The 15,186-nt window shown below is 43.0% G+C and overlaps 1 protein-coding gene across 8 annotated transcripts in view; it reads left to right on the top strand.

Moving 5' to 3' along the window:
* Positions 1-15,186, top strand: part of PRDM15 (PR/SET domain 15) — a 65,207-nt gene that overhangs the window by 25,547 nt on the left and 24,474 nt on the right. For all 8 annotated transcript variants that reach the window (XM_053305569.1, XM_053305573.1, XM_053305571.1 and 5 more), the window contains 6 exons: positions 1,202-1,337; positions 2,401-2,579; positions 4,981-5,075; positions 5,395-5,482; positions 7,125-7,292; positions 14,409-14,503. In XM_053305569.1, coding sequence (XP_053161544.1) covers positions 1,202-1,337; positions 2,401-2,579; positions 4,981-5,075; positions 5,395-5,482; positions 7,125-7,292; positions 14,409-14,503 — 761 coding nt within the window. The remainder of the gene's footprint in view (positions 1-1,201; positions 1,338-2,400; positions 2,580-4,980; positions 5,076-5,394; positions 5,483-7,124; positions 7,293-14,408; positions 14,504-15,186) is intronic.

Here is a 15,186-nt window from a genome sequence, read left to right as displayed (position 1 = left end):
ACATCCTTTAACTGGAGATGCCAGAGATTTAATTTGTGACCTTCTGCATGTAGAGCATGAGCTCTACTGCTGAGCTATGTTCCCCTCCTCTAGTTTAAAGAGTGACTACCCAGAAAGTATGTCACACATTTAACCCCTGTGTCCCTTCTTAGGAACATAGGAAGCTGCCTTATACTGAGTTAGACCATTGGTCCATCTAGCTCAGTGTTCTCTACACAGTCTGGCAGCGGCTTCTGCAAGGTTGCAGGCAGGAGTCTCTCTAAGCCCTGTCTGGAGATGCCAGGCAGGGAATTTGGAACCTTCTGCATGCAAGCATACAGGTGCTCTTCCCAGAGCAGACCCATCTCCTAAGGGGGATAGCTTGCAGTGCTCACATGCAGTCTCCCATTCATAGGAAAACCAGGGTAGGCCTTGCTTAGCAAAGGGGACAATTCATGTTTGCTACCATAAGACCAGCTCTCCTCCCTCTGTTGCATGTTGTTACTTATATTCTCATTTCCTTTGGCAAACATTTAGTAAATTTGCTACCTTGATGTTGGACTAAGTTAAGAATTATCTTACAGACAAAAATGGATATTGGTTAAATCCAGTTATACCTTTTAAGCCTTATATTGACTTCCTTGTACTACGTGTATGTCATCATGTATTTGCTCTCTGTAGTAGCTGAAATGCCAACAGTTCAAATGCCATTTCCATTTATTTCTATGTCATTTTGCATCTGTCTCTCTGTGTGGCTGAATTTATGACCTTATCCGTATACCACTTAGGGTAAAGAACATGGAATTAAACCAGTTCCAACTAAAGTTCATGGACAAAAAGTTCATGGACAAAATCCCCTTAAGTCATCTTTGGTTTAAACAAGGGGTAGAAGAGACATTAAGATCAATTTCTGGTACAATCTATAGATATATATATAGATATATACGTACCTGTCGCCAATCCCATGCGTGGCAGCTCTCACAAGAGTTCACAAGCAAGCTGCTGGCAGGGGAAGAGGCGAATAAGTTTGCGGATGAGGTGGGGGGGGAGGCCCGGGGGCGGGGGGCGGAAACAGTGGCGGCAGGCAGAGGAAGAAAACGGAGGCAGATGGGCAGAGAGAGAACTAGAGGTGCAGATGCTCTGCGCCTGGCCCAGCTAATTGTATTTAAAATTTATAGCTGACTGACATTTTAATTTTTGGTATAATGAATTCAATTAACAGTGGAGCATGTTGCTGAAATAATAACTGAGATCCCACCTGATGAGGTAGCCCTTCCTTCTGCTGCAGAAGAAAGGATCATGGAGCTGGTTTTAGGGAAGCTGCCTAGTACTACAAACAGCATGACTTCTCTAACAAAGTAAGTCTCTCCTGACCAGGAAAAAGCAAATGGTAAAATGTCCTGCTTCCATGTTATAAAGATCCATGATCTTTTGTTCCTTTTTATATGAAAGAAGTTTCGAAGATGCTGATATGGAACAAAACGCAAGATCTTTTATCATTTCAAATATAATGAAACATGAAAAACAGTCAAAAAGCACAACCATTTGTAATTCAAGAAGCAGAGTGAAATTCTACTTTCAGATCATTGCATATAAAAATAAAATTTGGCCTGTGGTAATGGCAGACTCATGATTAAATCTTAGAGCCTAAAGCTGGTGGTTGCAGTTGGTCTTATTTTTTTATGTTCCCATAAGCAAAAAAATAATAGTATTGGGACCTTTCTGAATGTTTACATGAGACTCTGTAATTTTTAATTTAAGATGAGGCCATCTCTACTGTTTTAATCCAAGGTAAATATCCTTTGACTGCTAATTGTAAATGCTTGCATCCTTGTTATAAAGCAGTCTGTTGATGGCTTATAAGAGCAGACAGACAATCAAGCAGACAGACAATCAAGCCTGAGCAAAGGGCTCTGAGTCCATTTGGAAGCTCCAGGCTATATAAAAGAGATTCAGAAGGCCGTAATTCCGCAGTGCAGTTAGTATACTACAGAAAGTTTGGGCATGGTAGACCGTAGTTGTAATCTGTGTTCACCAGACAGGATCCTTTCTTAGATCCAAGTGTGTCTGCAGAACTGTGGTCCCATATAGACTTTATGCAAGTTGCAGGCCACTTGTTTGAATGAGTCCGCATGGAAAGCTAACATTCTAGTGAGAAACTTTCCATGTGCTGGATGTTTTCAAACAAGTGATTCCGCACATGCTTGCTGAAGTGTTCCAGTTTAGTGAGAGAGATATGCCACCGTGTTTGAATCAGGTTCTCAGTCTATCCTGCTCCAAGAGGGTAAGAACTGGATGGCATGCTGAACTTTAAATAAGAAAAAGTATAGAAATGATCAATAATAATCAGCTTTGGTGGCTTTCCTTTCACAGCATGGTGAACATTTCAGTTCTGACTTGTATTTCTTTCCACTCTGATAGATTTCCTCATCATCCAAACTCTCTGTCCCTCAAAAGAAGCTTAATCCTTTCCAGTAGGCATGGGATACGGCGCAAGCTGATCAAGCAACTTGGGGAACACAAGCGGGTATATCAGTGTAACATCTGCAGTAAGATGTTCCAAAACAGCAGCAACCTCAGCAGGCACATCCGCTCTCATGGTGAGTGAAATGCCTCTGGGCTTCATTTTCTGAGCTCCCACAGCTAGTTGTTATGGTGGAAGAGAACATTCTAATCTAGCATGCGAAAAGAAAACAAGATTCAGTGATGGGAGGTTGAAGCTGTACTACTGCAGATCTCATTTGTTAGGATGACGGACTGGTAGAGTATAGTTTGCCAGTTGAAATGCTTACATCAAGCATGGGTCATCTGAGATGGTTAAGGGCTCTTCCAGTGAATTGTGCAGAAATGTGCAACTGTGCTCATTTGCTGTGTCTTACCTCAAGGAAGCACTTCTGTTTCAGGTCTGTTATATTCTCCCAGAATGCAAACTTCAATATATTATTGCCGGGTCAATCCTGTCTTTCCCTAGCTAGCATGGACATTGTGACTTGAATGACTGTATAGAAGGTAGAGGTGCAAGTGTCACCTTTTAGGTAATGACTGCAACATAAATGATCACAAGCGCAACACAACTCCTCCACACGAGTTGTGGTTTTCTTTTCTTTCTTTTTTTAAATTTCAGGCTTTTAAGAACATTTTTGGTGATTTCTTTGGCGGTTATGCATTCTCCAGCTGTGCACTACAATGCTGTAGTGTTTTTCTTTTTAAAAGCTCTGAATGAGGTTGCTTCTTGCCTTCAAACACTGCAGTGGATTAAAAAATGATAACCAGGAAACCTGAGCAGAAAGGATGAAGAGAATAGTCTTATAATTAGTTAGAACCACTGTGACTTTGCAAACAAAAGTAGCTGTGCTGAAAACTGATGCAATGCAGTCTAAATCGTGTGTGTGTGTGTGAGAGAGATGTCTATCTATCTATCTCTCCATCTCCATCCCCAATGAAGGCATATTTTTGTACATATATGGACAACTAACTGAAGTTAGTTTTTATTTAATAATACATTTTTCTCTGTAAAATATGTAGGGAACATAGGAAACTGCCATATACTGAATCAGACCATTGGTCTATCTAGCTCAGTATTGTCTTCACAGACTGGCAGCAGCTTTTCCAAGGTTGCAGGCAGGAATCTCTCTGAGCCCTATCTTGGAGAAGCCAGGGAGGGAATTTGAAACCTTCTGCTCTTCCCAGAGCGGCTTCATCCCCTGGGGGGAATATCTTGCAGTGCTCACACATCAAGTCTCCCATTCAGATACAACCAGGGCAGACCCTGCTTCGCTATGGGGACAAGTCATGCTTGCTACCACAAGACCAGCTCTCCTCTCCTGATAGATATATATATATATATATATATATATATATATATATATATATATATATATATACACACACACACACACACACACACACACACAATAATTCTGATATATATCTTTTACTGTTTCTAAGATTACACTTGTGGAAGAATCACTTGATTCAGAACGCAGAGGTGGGGGAGGGGTTGGATGATTGTTTACTGGATTTAATGCACACATGAATTCAAGTTTTGGAGTGCCCCTGCTAACTAGGCAAAGAGGCACCTTTTAAATGTGGCGATTCTCTTTATTTAGCAGGGGGAGAGTAACTGGTTCTATCCACCCCCAGCACAGAACCTCCAGTGACTGTTGCTAGTGACTGTTTTGTGTTTCCTTTTAGATTGTGAACCCTTTGTTTGTTTGTTTGTTTGTTTGTTTGTTTCTCTATGTAAACCGCTTTGGACAGTTTTGTTAAAAAGCGGTATATAAATATTTGTTGTTGTTTTTGTTGATTGTTGCCTCAGCTGCTTTTGTAGCAGCTGTATGCTATTAAACTCTGCTTCTGCTAAATGTTCCTGTAGTGTCTGGGGCTGCTTCATAGTTGTCCTACTGAACTAATTTACAAATGCAAGGTTCACTAGTGGTGCCCAGGGAAGAAATAGCTCCCCTCAACCATCCATTTGAATTTATATTTGCCAGGAAATCCATAATTTAAGGGCACTCTTCATAAATGGTACTTTGCATATGTATTTTGTATTCAAGGGTTGGTTCCTGAGCACAATACATGAAGTAGCCCTCGGTCTATGGAGTCTGGATCCCTGGGCAGGCATAGGATATGCAATTAAGTGAATAACTGGGCATATCCATGATTACTCTTACATTTCACAGTCATCAGTGGTGTAAAACTTCACTTCTCCTGGAAGTACGGTAGTGGTAGTCTTCTGAACATTTTCTTTCGATTGTGCAAAAGGTAGTAGTAGTAGTCAATTGAATATCTTCCTTTCTGTTGTACAAAAGCATTACAAAATAAATAACTAGGAGCAGCTCAATTCCAATATAATTTTATGTTCTCTTCTAAATTTGAGAGACAATAGCATAACTATTTGGTTGTGTCCTAATTTCCAACATTGTGCTCTTAGCTATTCCTGAATTTTCCTAGTTGGATAAGCAAGTGACTCCTTTTGTTGTGTTGTGATTGATTCCATAGGTGACAAGTTGTTTAAATGTGAGGAATGTGCCAAACTTTTCAGTCGCAAAGAAAGCCTGAAGCAGCATGTTTCATACAAACACAGTCGGAATGAGGTTGGTTATGGGGCTCCATTAACAAGCCATTGGTGGGATAGAAGGGGATTATGCAGCCACAATGGGTGGGATTGATCTTTCAGTCAGAGTTAATTTATGTTCAGGAAAATCTGGTAATCTTACTTTTTCAAAAGTTCAGAGTGCTAGAAATAGCTGTAGAAAGAAATCTTCTCGACAATTTAAAAATGACTGAACTGTGAAGTGGTTTGTGAAGACAGATGGGGGGAAGGCAGACCAAAAGAGTAGTTTGGGATGTATAGACTTTGTATGCATACACTTGCGCTTCTTTTTCAGTTGTCAACTATTTTTTAATCCTCAGGTTGACAATGAGTACAGGTACAGGTGTGCTACATGCGAAAAAGCTTTTCGGATAGAGAGTGCACTAGAATTTCACAACTGTAGGACAGGTATGTTGGCAATCAAATCAATTTAATTAAGTTTAATAAAATGGTCTGGAACCTTTATTTCTCTATTAAGGAGGAAGTAATAAAAGAAGGCATCTCTCATTCCATTTATATTCTACCAAAGCTGGTGAATTTGTTTATAGGTATAGCTCAACTTTTATAACCAGTTAAGGTGTAATAATTCACAAACAGTTTTATTCAAGTGTTTTTGTTCTGGCATATTGTTTATATTGATTTGTGGTACCTGCAGTGTTCTGTCTGTGCAAAGTGGATGGCTCCATTTGCAAAGCGAAGCTTACACATAATTGAGACCTGGTCCCATTTGCCTCACAAGAAAGCAATTGATGCTATTAATTTGGCCTTATTTTCTTACCTTATTCCTTACTTAAGAAGTCAAACCATTCATCCATTCACTGAGTCAGACTATTCATCCGTCTAGCCTAGCACTGTCTGCTCTAACAGACAGTGAATCTCTGAGGTCTCAGGAAAGGGTCTTTTCCTCCTTTTTCCCTTGTTACCTATGATCCATTTTTAAAAACTATAAATACCCGGATTAAGCCTGCAACTTTTTGCATGCAGGCACATGTTCTGCCACTGAACTAAGGCACTTCATAATGATTCATTTATGATTGCTTGCATGAAGCTAACAAAATAAAGCTTATATTTTGGTCTGAAGAAAACCATACCCTACATCTGAAAATAAGATGTGCAGTATATTGAAAGAGTTTAAACCTTCCTCTTATTTAGGAGATATTTGTCAGCATTAGTTACCAAATCTAGCATGCTGTGGTCTAGATAGGATGCAAGAGACACAACATTGTACCTTGCCTTCAGATATGGTGTCTTTGAACTTGTTAATGAGTATATACCGTTCCTGAATTAGCAAAATCAAGATAGCATCTTGAATATAGCGCTTTGGAATAATCTTTTGGATGGCTTGGAGCCAAGTACAGTTCAATATTATCCACCATCATTTCAAGATTGAGAGGGTGGTCCTGCTCCAAGATACGATCCAAAATTCTTGTTGCAGGGGGATTTATTTAGCAGGGGGAGAGCAACTGGCCCAATCCAGCCTCAGCATAGCATCCCTCCAGTGGCTATTGCTGGTATCTGCCTTATGTTTCTTTTAGATTGTGAGCCCTTTGGGGACAGGAGACCATTTTATTTATATATTTTTCTTTGTAAACTGCTTTGTGAAGATTGGTTGAAGAACAGTATATAAATATTTGTTGTAGTAGCAGCAGCAGCAATATTGTTGGTATCACATACTGTCTCAAATAATCATACTGTCCTATCAGGATAGGTTGGCACAGAATCATCTAGATTCACGTACACCAAACATTTGTTATTAAAACACTTAGATAGGATTGCAGTTTGCATGCTAGGAGAGATCTCCCACCACTAGGAGAGATTTCCTCCACTCAGGAAGCTATACTGGGTGACACAGCTGGGCATCACTTTAGGATCAAGATGCAATTATGTACATACCAGTAGTATGATCACCACAGCCTAAAGCAGAGAAAGCTGCTTGTTGGTTTTAAGAGACAATCCCTACCTGGTTCTTTAGCTTAGATTGGTTGGCATATTCTTAAGAAAAACTAATTGTATGTTTAGGATATTTGCTCTTCTTTCCCATTTCTTTTAGATGACAAGACATTTCAATGTGAGATGTGTTTCAGATTCTTTTCTACAAATAGTAACCTCTCAAAACACAAAAAGAAACACGGAGACAAGAAATTTGCCTGTGAAATCTGCAACAAGTTGTTCTACCGGAAGGATGTCATGTTGGATCACCAGAGGCGACACCTGGAAGGTAAGTACATTTGTGATGACCCTCCTAGATCCTGAATTGTCAAGTTAGGGTGGGATTTTGAGCAGATGTTTTCATCTGAATTCAGAAATCATTTCAAAACTAGACAGATGGTACACGAAACAATTTGTTATGGGGCAGCTAACAAATAAAGTTTTTATTATTATTATTATTTTCTGGCTGGTTCTTTAGTCATTTATAATAATATACATAGTATATATGTATATATTATAAATGACATAGTACATAGTATATATTATGCCATTTTTCATTTATAATATATACATGGTATACCTGTGTCTGAACTGAGCTTCTCAGGGACAGAGGCTAAAGAACTGAGTCAGATTGAGGTGACGAGAGATGGCGTTCTAAACTGTCTGGAAAAATTAAAAATTAAATCACCAGGGCCAGATGGCAACCACCCGAGAGTCTCTAAAGAACTCAAATGTGAGATTGCCAACCTCCTTGCAAATATATACAACTTATCCCTACAATAGGGATCTATAGTGGAGGACTGGAAAGTAGCCAGTGTGACACTGATTTTTAAGCTCCATAAGGTGATGGCGGTGGAATGGCAACAGCTAGCTTCTTCAAAGCCAGTGGATAGCTATCCTAGAAAATATTATATACTCAATCAAGAGGTTAGTCCTCTACTTGCTATTGCTTGCATTGATGTGCCAGTGGCACAAATAGTGTCAGGTTCTCTTCTGAACACGGAGGGTCAGGACCAATTGAAGTTCCCAGAGGACAGGAAATATGATGTTTACTTAGCAAGGCTTGCAGAGCTTCCACGACTGTTATAAAAGTTGCCACTACCAATTCATTTTTTTCTCGTGCCTCTGTCATTTGGGCAAAGGAGCCCATCGCCCTAGTACCTCCTGAGAATGTGAAACTCCACCAGGGCATCAATAAGATGGCCACAGCAGCGGCATTAATGGCGGGTTCAAGCCTTGACTGCATTCAGCAAGCATCCAGGGCAATGGCATCGGCGGTCACTGTACCAAGGTCCCTCTGGATTAAGTCATGGCAGGTGAACACTAAGTCCAAGTTGGCCCTTACTTCTTCCCCCTTTACCAGAGCTAATTTGTTCAGCCCAGCCCTGGATCCAGTATTAGTAGAGACAAAAGATAAAAAGGCCATGCCTTCCACTAGGAAGGATTTTCGGAGGCCTTTTCGTCCCTATCCTTCTTCCTTTCGTTCCCGTAGACAGTTTCAGAGAAATACCTCATCTCAAGGCAGGGATTTCCATAACAACTTTTCCAGAGGGCCGGGACGATTGCAGTGGTGACAGCGCTATGGAGGCCCCACAAGAACACAGGGATCTAGGCCTTTCAGTTCCAGTGCCCAGTTCCCCAAGAAGCAATGATGTGATTCCGATTAGGGGTAGGCTTCTAGACTTTGCCTCCCCTTGGATGTCCACCACCCAAGACCGCTGGGTGTTGGACACAGTTTACAGTGGCTACTCCCTAGATTTCACTTCTACTCCACCCGACTTCTTTCAAATGTCCCCAATATCAAACAAACCAGAGAATGATCCAAGCCATTCATCATCTCAAACAGATAAGGGCAATCGAACAGGTGCCCTCAATAGACATAAGTCACAGCATCTACTCACTGTTATTCCTTGTTCCCAAAAAGGATGGTTCTTGGAGGGCAGTGCTGGACCTCAAGCGCCTAAACACATATGGAAGAAAAAGTTCAGAATTGAGTTGCTGAGAACCATTAAGGAAGCAGTCCATCCAGGGGATTTCCTGGCCTCAGTGGACTTAGCCTAAGATTACCTTCACATTCCAATTGCTCCACTCCACCAAAGTTTATTTGGTTTTCCTATGACAGTCTCCATTATCAATACAGAGCCCTTCCATTTGGCCTGTCATCGGCACCTCAGACCTTTACGAAAATCATGGTCACGATCATAGAGCACCTTCACCTGCAGGGGAGCACATATATCCCTAATTGGACAACCTACTGATTCAAGCCCCTTCTTTTTCTCAAGCCTAGACAGTGGTGGGTCTCTCTCTGGAATGTCTAGAGGATCATGGGTTTGTGGTCAGATCTCACTGCCCGATGAATGCAAGATCAAGATTGCCGCTCTCTTACGTCTTCTCGTACGCTACACTTCGGCAGACCTTATGCTCCTGGCTCAGACCATGGGGTCAATGATGGCCTGCATGGAATGCACACCATAGACGAGGTGGCATTCTCACCCACTGCAGTGGGTTCTCCTTCCACACCAGGATGGTATCATGGCACGGACCCACCAGCTGATTCATCTGTCTCAAAAGGACAAAGACGTTTTCTTTTGGTGGCTATCTCCGGTGATCGACAAGGACCTGTCTCTGACCAATCCTCAAAAAACCATTGTTGCTATGGTCGCGAGTCTCACAGGGTGGGGTGCGCACTGCCTAAATAAGATAGTGCAAGGTGTATGGTCCAAGGAAAGGAATACAAGGAGCATCAACTGGCTAGAGCTTTGGGTGGCCAATTTGGCCCTGAGGGAATTCTGTTCTCTTCTGCAATGCTGTCATGTCTTGCTCTGCATAGACATCACGACCAAGGCCTACATCAGTCACCAGGGTGGCTCGCGATTGAGGCTGTTGATGGCAGAGACAGGCGATCTATACTTATGGGCGGAGAAATTCATACAATCCATTACCATGGAACACCTCAGCTGGTTGAACAACACGCAAGCAGACTGGCTCAGACATCAGTTAGTGGACCCGGCGGAATGGTCTCTCTACCCACAGGTTTTTCTGCAGATTGTCCAATGCCTGGGCATTCCGGAGTTGGATCTGTTCATGTCTCATCTCAATCACCAGACCCCTCAGCTCTCCCTCTCACATAACACTAGGACCAGGGGTCATCCTAAGAAACTGATTGTCAAGAAATTTAGGACTGCCAAAAGGAAGTACTTTTTCACACAATGTATAATCAACCTATGGAATTATATGCCACAAGATGTGATGACAGCCAACAGTCTGGATGGATTTAAGAGGGGTTGAGATAAATTCACAGAGGACAGGTCTATTGATAGCTACTAGTCTGAAGGCTATAGGCCACCTCCAGCCTCAGAGGCAAGATAACTCTAAATACCAGTTGCAGAGGAGTAGCAGTAGGAGATTGGGCATGCCCTCAGCTCTTGCCTGTGGGCTTCCCAGAGGCATCTGGTGGGCCGCTGTGTGAAACAGGATGCTCAACTAGATTGGCCTTGGGCCTGATCCAGCAGGGCTTGTCGTATGTTCTTATGTTATTACAATAACTTACCACTGGAACAGATTCCAAAAAAAGTTGAATTATTCAAGTATAGCTATTTGCCTAAAGGGCATGATCTAATTTGTGTATACCCGGGGTGAAATTTAAGGACCATTAATGAAGGCCTTTCTGACATTAAAGCCTCTGGCATATCCATGAGCTGCATCAAGTTTTGTTGAAGGAGTTTGTCTTTCGTTATGCATATGAAAAGACAAACAATTTTAGTGTAAGAAGGTAACGTAACCAATAAATAGCTATGAAACATATTCATTTGGCAGTTTACTGCTAGATATGCTTGTACCACTGTGGCCTGCAATTAATCCACAGATGTTTGGTGTTAAATTATTACTGTTTGCCTGGAAAGCTTAAAAGAGGGCGTGTGTCTAGAGTTGAGTTGTACTTCTGTCCTTCAATGAAAAACCAGTTGGGTAAAGATTCTTTCTTTGAGTCAGCATCATCCATATTCCCTTACAGAGCACAAAGATTTAGGAATAGCCACTATTCTTTTTCATCTCAGTATGGGGACAAATTGTTGGCTGTGAAGTTAAGCTAATATTGGAGTGAACTCCAGCAGTTTGAGAAGATGGATGTGAGCATACCTAATGTATGCAGTGTATTCTCAATAATGTATTCTCTAGTTTACTGAAGAACTCAGATTGTTATCCCCTGCATATATTCTTAAACCTATAAATCAGAGGCTACAAAAAGAATGTACACTTTTGATCAACCTTGTAATTAAGTCCCCAAAAGTAGTCCACCTGAACAAAAACTGTACACGCCTTGCTTCTAGGGGTTACTGTTGGTGGCGTTTGGTGGGGTCTTTTTAAAAACACTTCCCCACCACTTCTCTGTACTGAGAACAGCTTCTGCCAATCGCCCATTTTTAATTCCAAGAATGTGCCAGGAAATAACCCTATGTCATGCCATAGGCTCATTTCCTGGTGAATTCCAGAGGAAAAGAAATGGCTACTGGCAGGCAATGCTGAAACTGCCACTGCCCACAGGGGTGTGGCATAAAAATTTAAAGAAATAAATCCCCTAACACCACTCATCTGACAAAATTACAGATAAGTTGTTGGATGAATAGTTAGAAAGAAGAATGTTTGATATATTTTCAGTGGCCCAAAAGATAGACAATCTTATGCCTTTATAGTGATGTGCTCGAAGGCTGCTACAGGGTCCTAAGCAACCCAAGTGGCAGGATCTTATTTTATTTTTATTTTATTTTATTTTATTTACATTTCTATACTGACCCATCCAAAGGCTCTGGGTGATGTACAACAAGTAAAAAACAAAGGCAAACACCATTTAAAGCAAGTTACTTAGAACAATGTAAAACAAATTTAAAACAATTCAGAATAATTGAAAACCAATTAAAAATACTTAAAAACAATTTTAAAACGTTGGAAGTCCAGGTTAAACAAGTGAGTCTTTAGGACTCTCTTGAAGTCCCCATACATCTTGGCAAGAATGGGGAAAATTGCAGCAGTGCTGCTTGCCCAACTGCTCATTCAGAGCAGTGTCAGGGTGGTTTAGCAGTCTGCAGCAGCCCCAGGGTGCAGCATTACAGAGGTGCAATACAGTGCATCATGTGGGCCGTCATGCCTTAACCGCTGGCTCAGTTTTATCTTTATACAATTATGGTACAGGATTTGCTTCAGCCAGGAGTCCATTGAACTGTGCAGTACTGTAAATCAGTAAGTAATGTATTGTTTAATTATGAAGGGTAATGACAGTCCATGTAGTTGTGCCATTGTGCAGCAGTGGATAAGGAGTTGGGTTTGCATGTAGGAGAGCCGTGTTCAAATCCCTGCAAAACCATGAAACTCACTTCATGGCCTTGGGCAAGGCACCATCTCTCAGCCTAACCTGTGCACTGGTGTGCCAATTTTAGATTTTCACACAAAGTAGCACTGATTATACACAGAGTGTTGTTTCTGTGGGCAGGTGACATTGCAGCCCGGATGTCATCCCTAGGGCCTCAGCACCCACTGTTTCCTGATCTTGAGGAGTATGGCCTTAATCTTGCCACAGAATTAGCCTTTGGAAAGGGTCCCCTTAAATATACTGAGGGTCATTCCAGTCCAGCTGAATTCATGTCTGAGCAAGAGAAAATGTCATGTACTAGTTTGTTAAAAGCCACCTAATGGTGTAGCAGGGAAATGACTTGACTAGAAGCCAGAGGTTGCCGGTTCGAATCCCCACTGGCATGTTTCCCAGACTATGGGAAACACCTATATCGGGCGGCAGCGATATAGGAAGATGCTGAAAGGCATCATCTCATACTGCGCAGGAGATGGCAATGGTAAAACCCTCCTGTATTCTACCAAAGACAACCACAGGGCTCTGTGGTCACCAGGAATTGACACTGACTTGACGACACACTTTACCTTAGTTTGCCAAAAGAATCTGGAAGAACTGAGAACTACAGATCATCTTTGCCAAAACCAGAACACTGAGTATCAGGTCCAGGACCCCTTTCTTTTGACATCTGAGTTACTGGGCAAGCAATATGAGTCTCTTAATAAGTTATCCTCTCTCTAGTTAAATGATATACTAGGGATGTTCATAGAACCGGTTTGGAGGCCCTTTATGGGCCTCCGAACTGGTTCGAATGACCAGTGGTTCCACCGGTTCGAAGCAGAGGGGTTGACTTTAAGGGCGGGGGAGGGTGCACTTACCCCTCCCTTCGCTTCCCCCAGAGCTCCATTTGCAAAGGGACCGTCGGGGCGGCAGCGTACCTCCCTTCACCCCGTTGCCTCCTCAGCCCCTATGTCACCAGAAGTACCTGGCATGCCTGTGTGCATTGGTGCGCTCGTGAGCATGACATGCACATGCACGCATGGCACATTGGGTACTTACGGTGACGTAGAGACCGAGGAGGCAACAAGGTGGCAGGGAGGTTTGCTGCCGCCCTGACGGTCCCTTTGCAAATGGAGCGCCAGCGGGGGGGGGGAGCTGAGGGAGGGGTAAGTGCACCCTCCTCCACCCTTAACATCAGTCACCCTCTGCCGTTGAACTTCCCCGGTTCCATCCACATCCCTACGATAGTTTCTAGTTGAGTGCAAAGAACTCCTCACCACTCTGACAGAATTGGTGCTGGGTACAGTTAAAGGAAGAAACTAGCCAACCCACACAGAGCATCTGTGCGCTTTGGGGCCAGCTGTTTTCCACTCCCTCTCCCTCCTGCCCCGGTCTCTCCTCTCTCCCCCCTCCCTCCAGGCTCGCGCTCTCTTGCTCTCCCTCCCTTCCATTCCTCCTCCCTCCCCCCACATAGAGCCTCACCGGGTTGCAGGCAGCCAAAAAGGGCCCCGCTGCCGCTGCTCCTCCTCTCTGATGGCGAACATGGAAGCCCCGCCGCCTGGTTCCTTCCCACCCCAGGCTGCAACAGGTGAGGGGGCTGCGCCCCACCACCCGTTCCCCACTCATCCCTGCAGGCGCTTCCAGGGCCAGTCTGTCCCGCTGCCTCCCGCCTCCTCCCAGCCCAGGCCGCGGCTGCAATGGTCAGACTAGGGCTGCGGCTGCTGCCGCCGCCTCACAGCAGCCCGCAGCGGCCGCTGTTATTTCCCCCCATAGCTGCAGCTCAACTCAACGGCCTCCTGCCGCTCGCTTAGCCAATCCCAACGGCTCCCACAGCCCAGCCAATCCGGCACCTCCCCTGCCCAGCCAATCTGCTGGGTTGCCAGGACGCATCCCCACAGAGGCACGTCTACAGGGATTAAATATATGGATGCTATGCATGGTTGCAGTCTTGATTATGGTGTGTGGTGTTCAAATTAAAAGTGTCATATACAGAAGTAGAAAGCATGGTTTAGTTTACGTCCTTTCTTGTCTTTTTCTTTTTTTGGTGGGAACTGTTACCTTAAGGAGTAAGGCGTGTTAAAAGAGAGGACTTTGAGCACAGCGCAGAGAATATGGTCCGCTACAAAAAGGAACCATCTGGGTGCCCTGTGTGTGGAAAGGTAGGATTTTCATTGTAGCTTGCATCAATGGGAACGTCATTCCTGAACCAGTATGATCAAGGCAGAATGCTTGTCTTGAACTCTTAGGGCATACCCTAACCTGGTAACTTGGCAAAGAGGCACCTTTTAACATGGTGATTCTCTATATTTAGCAGGGGGAGAGTAACTGGCCCTATCCACCCCCAGCACAGTACCTCCAGTGACTGTTGCTGGTGTCTATCTTGTGTTTATTTTTAGATTGTGAGCCTTTTGGGGACAGGGATCCATCTTATTTATGTATTATTTCTCTGTGTAAACCGCCCTGAGCCATTTTTGGAAGGGTGGTATAGAAATCGAATTATTATTATTATTATTATTATTATTATTATTAATAATATATTCTGCGACGATATCTATAACAGCAGCAACAACATTGACAATAAAATTCTGGCATCCCAGGTCCTTGGGAAGGACTCAATGTCTGGATAAAACAAACCAGTCAATAACACCTGTCTGACTGTGTAAAATAGTAATGATAATAACAATAATAATAAATAATACCCACCCATTTGTTTTGGTCACCGCTTCAATGCACTCATTTTTTTCTGTGTGATCTCTGCAAGAAGCAGTGGCAAACTCAGCCAGTCTGCGTAGCTGCTGTGAGCTCTGCACAGTACCATAGCCAAAGCAGAAGGATGTTGTAT

This window comes from Hemicordylus capensis, chromosome 3 (assembly GCF_027244095.1).
Source record: "Hemicordylus capensis ecotype Gifberg chromosome 3, rHemCap1.1.pri, whole genome shotgun sequence".
Lineage (NCBI taxonomy): Eukaryota > Metazoa > Chordata > Lepidosauria > Squamata > Cordylidae > Hemicordylus > Hemicordylus capensis.
This window is presented reverse-complemented; position numbering and strand designations above follow the sequence as displayed.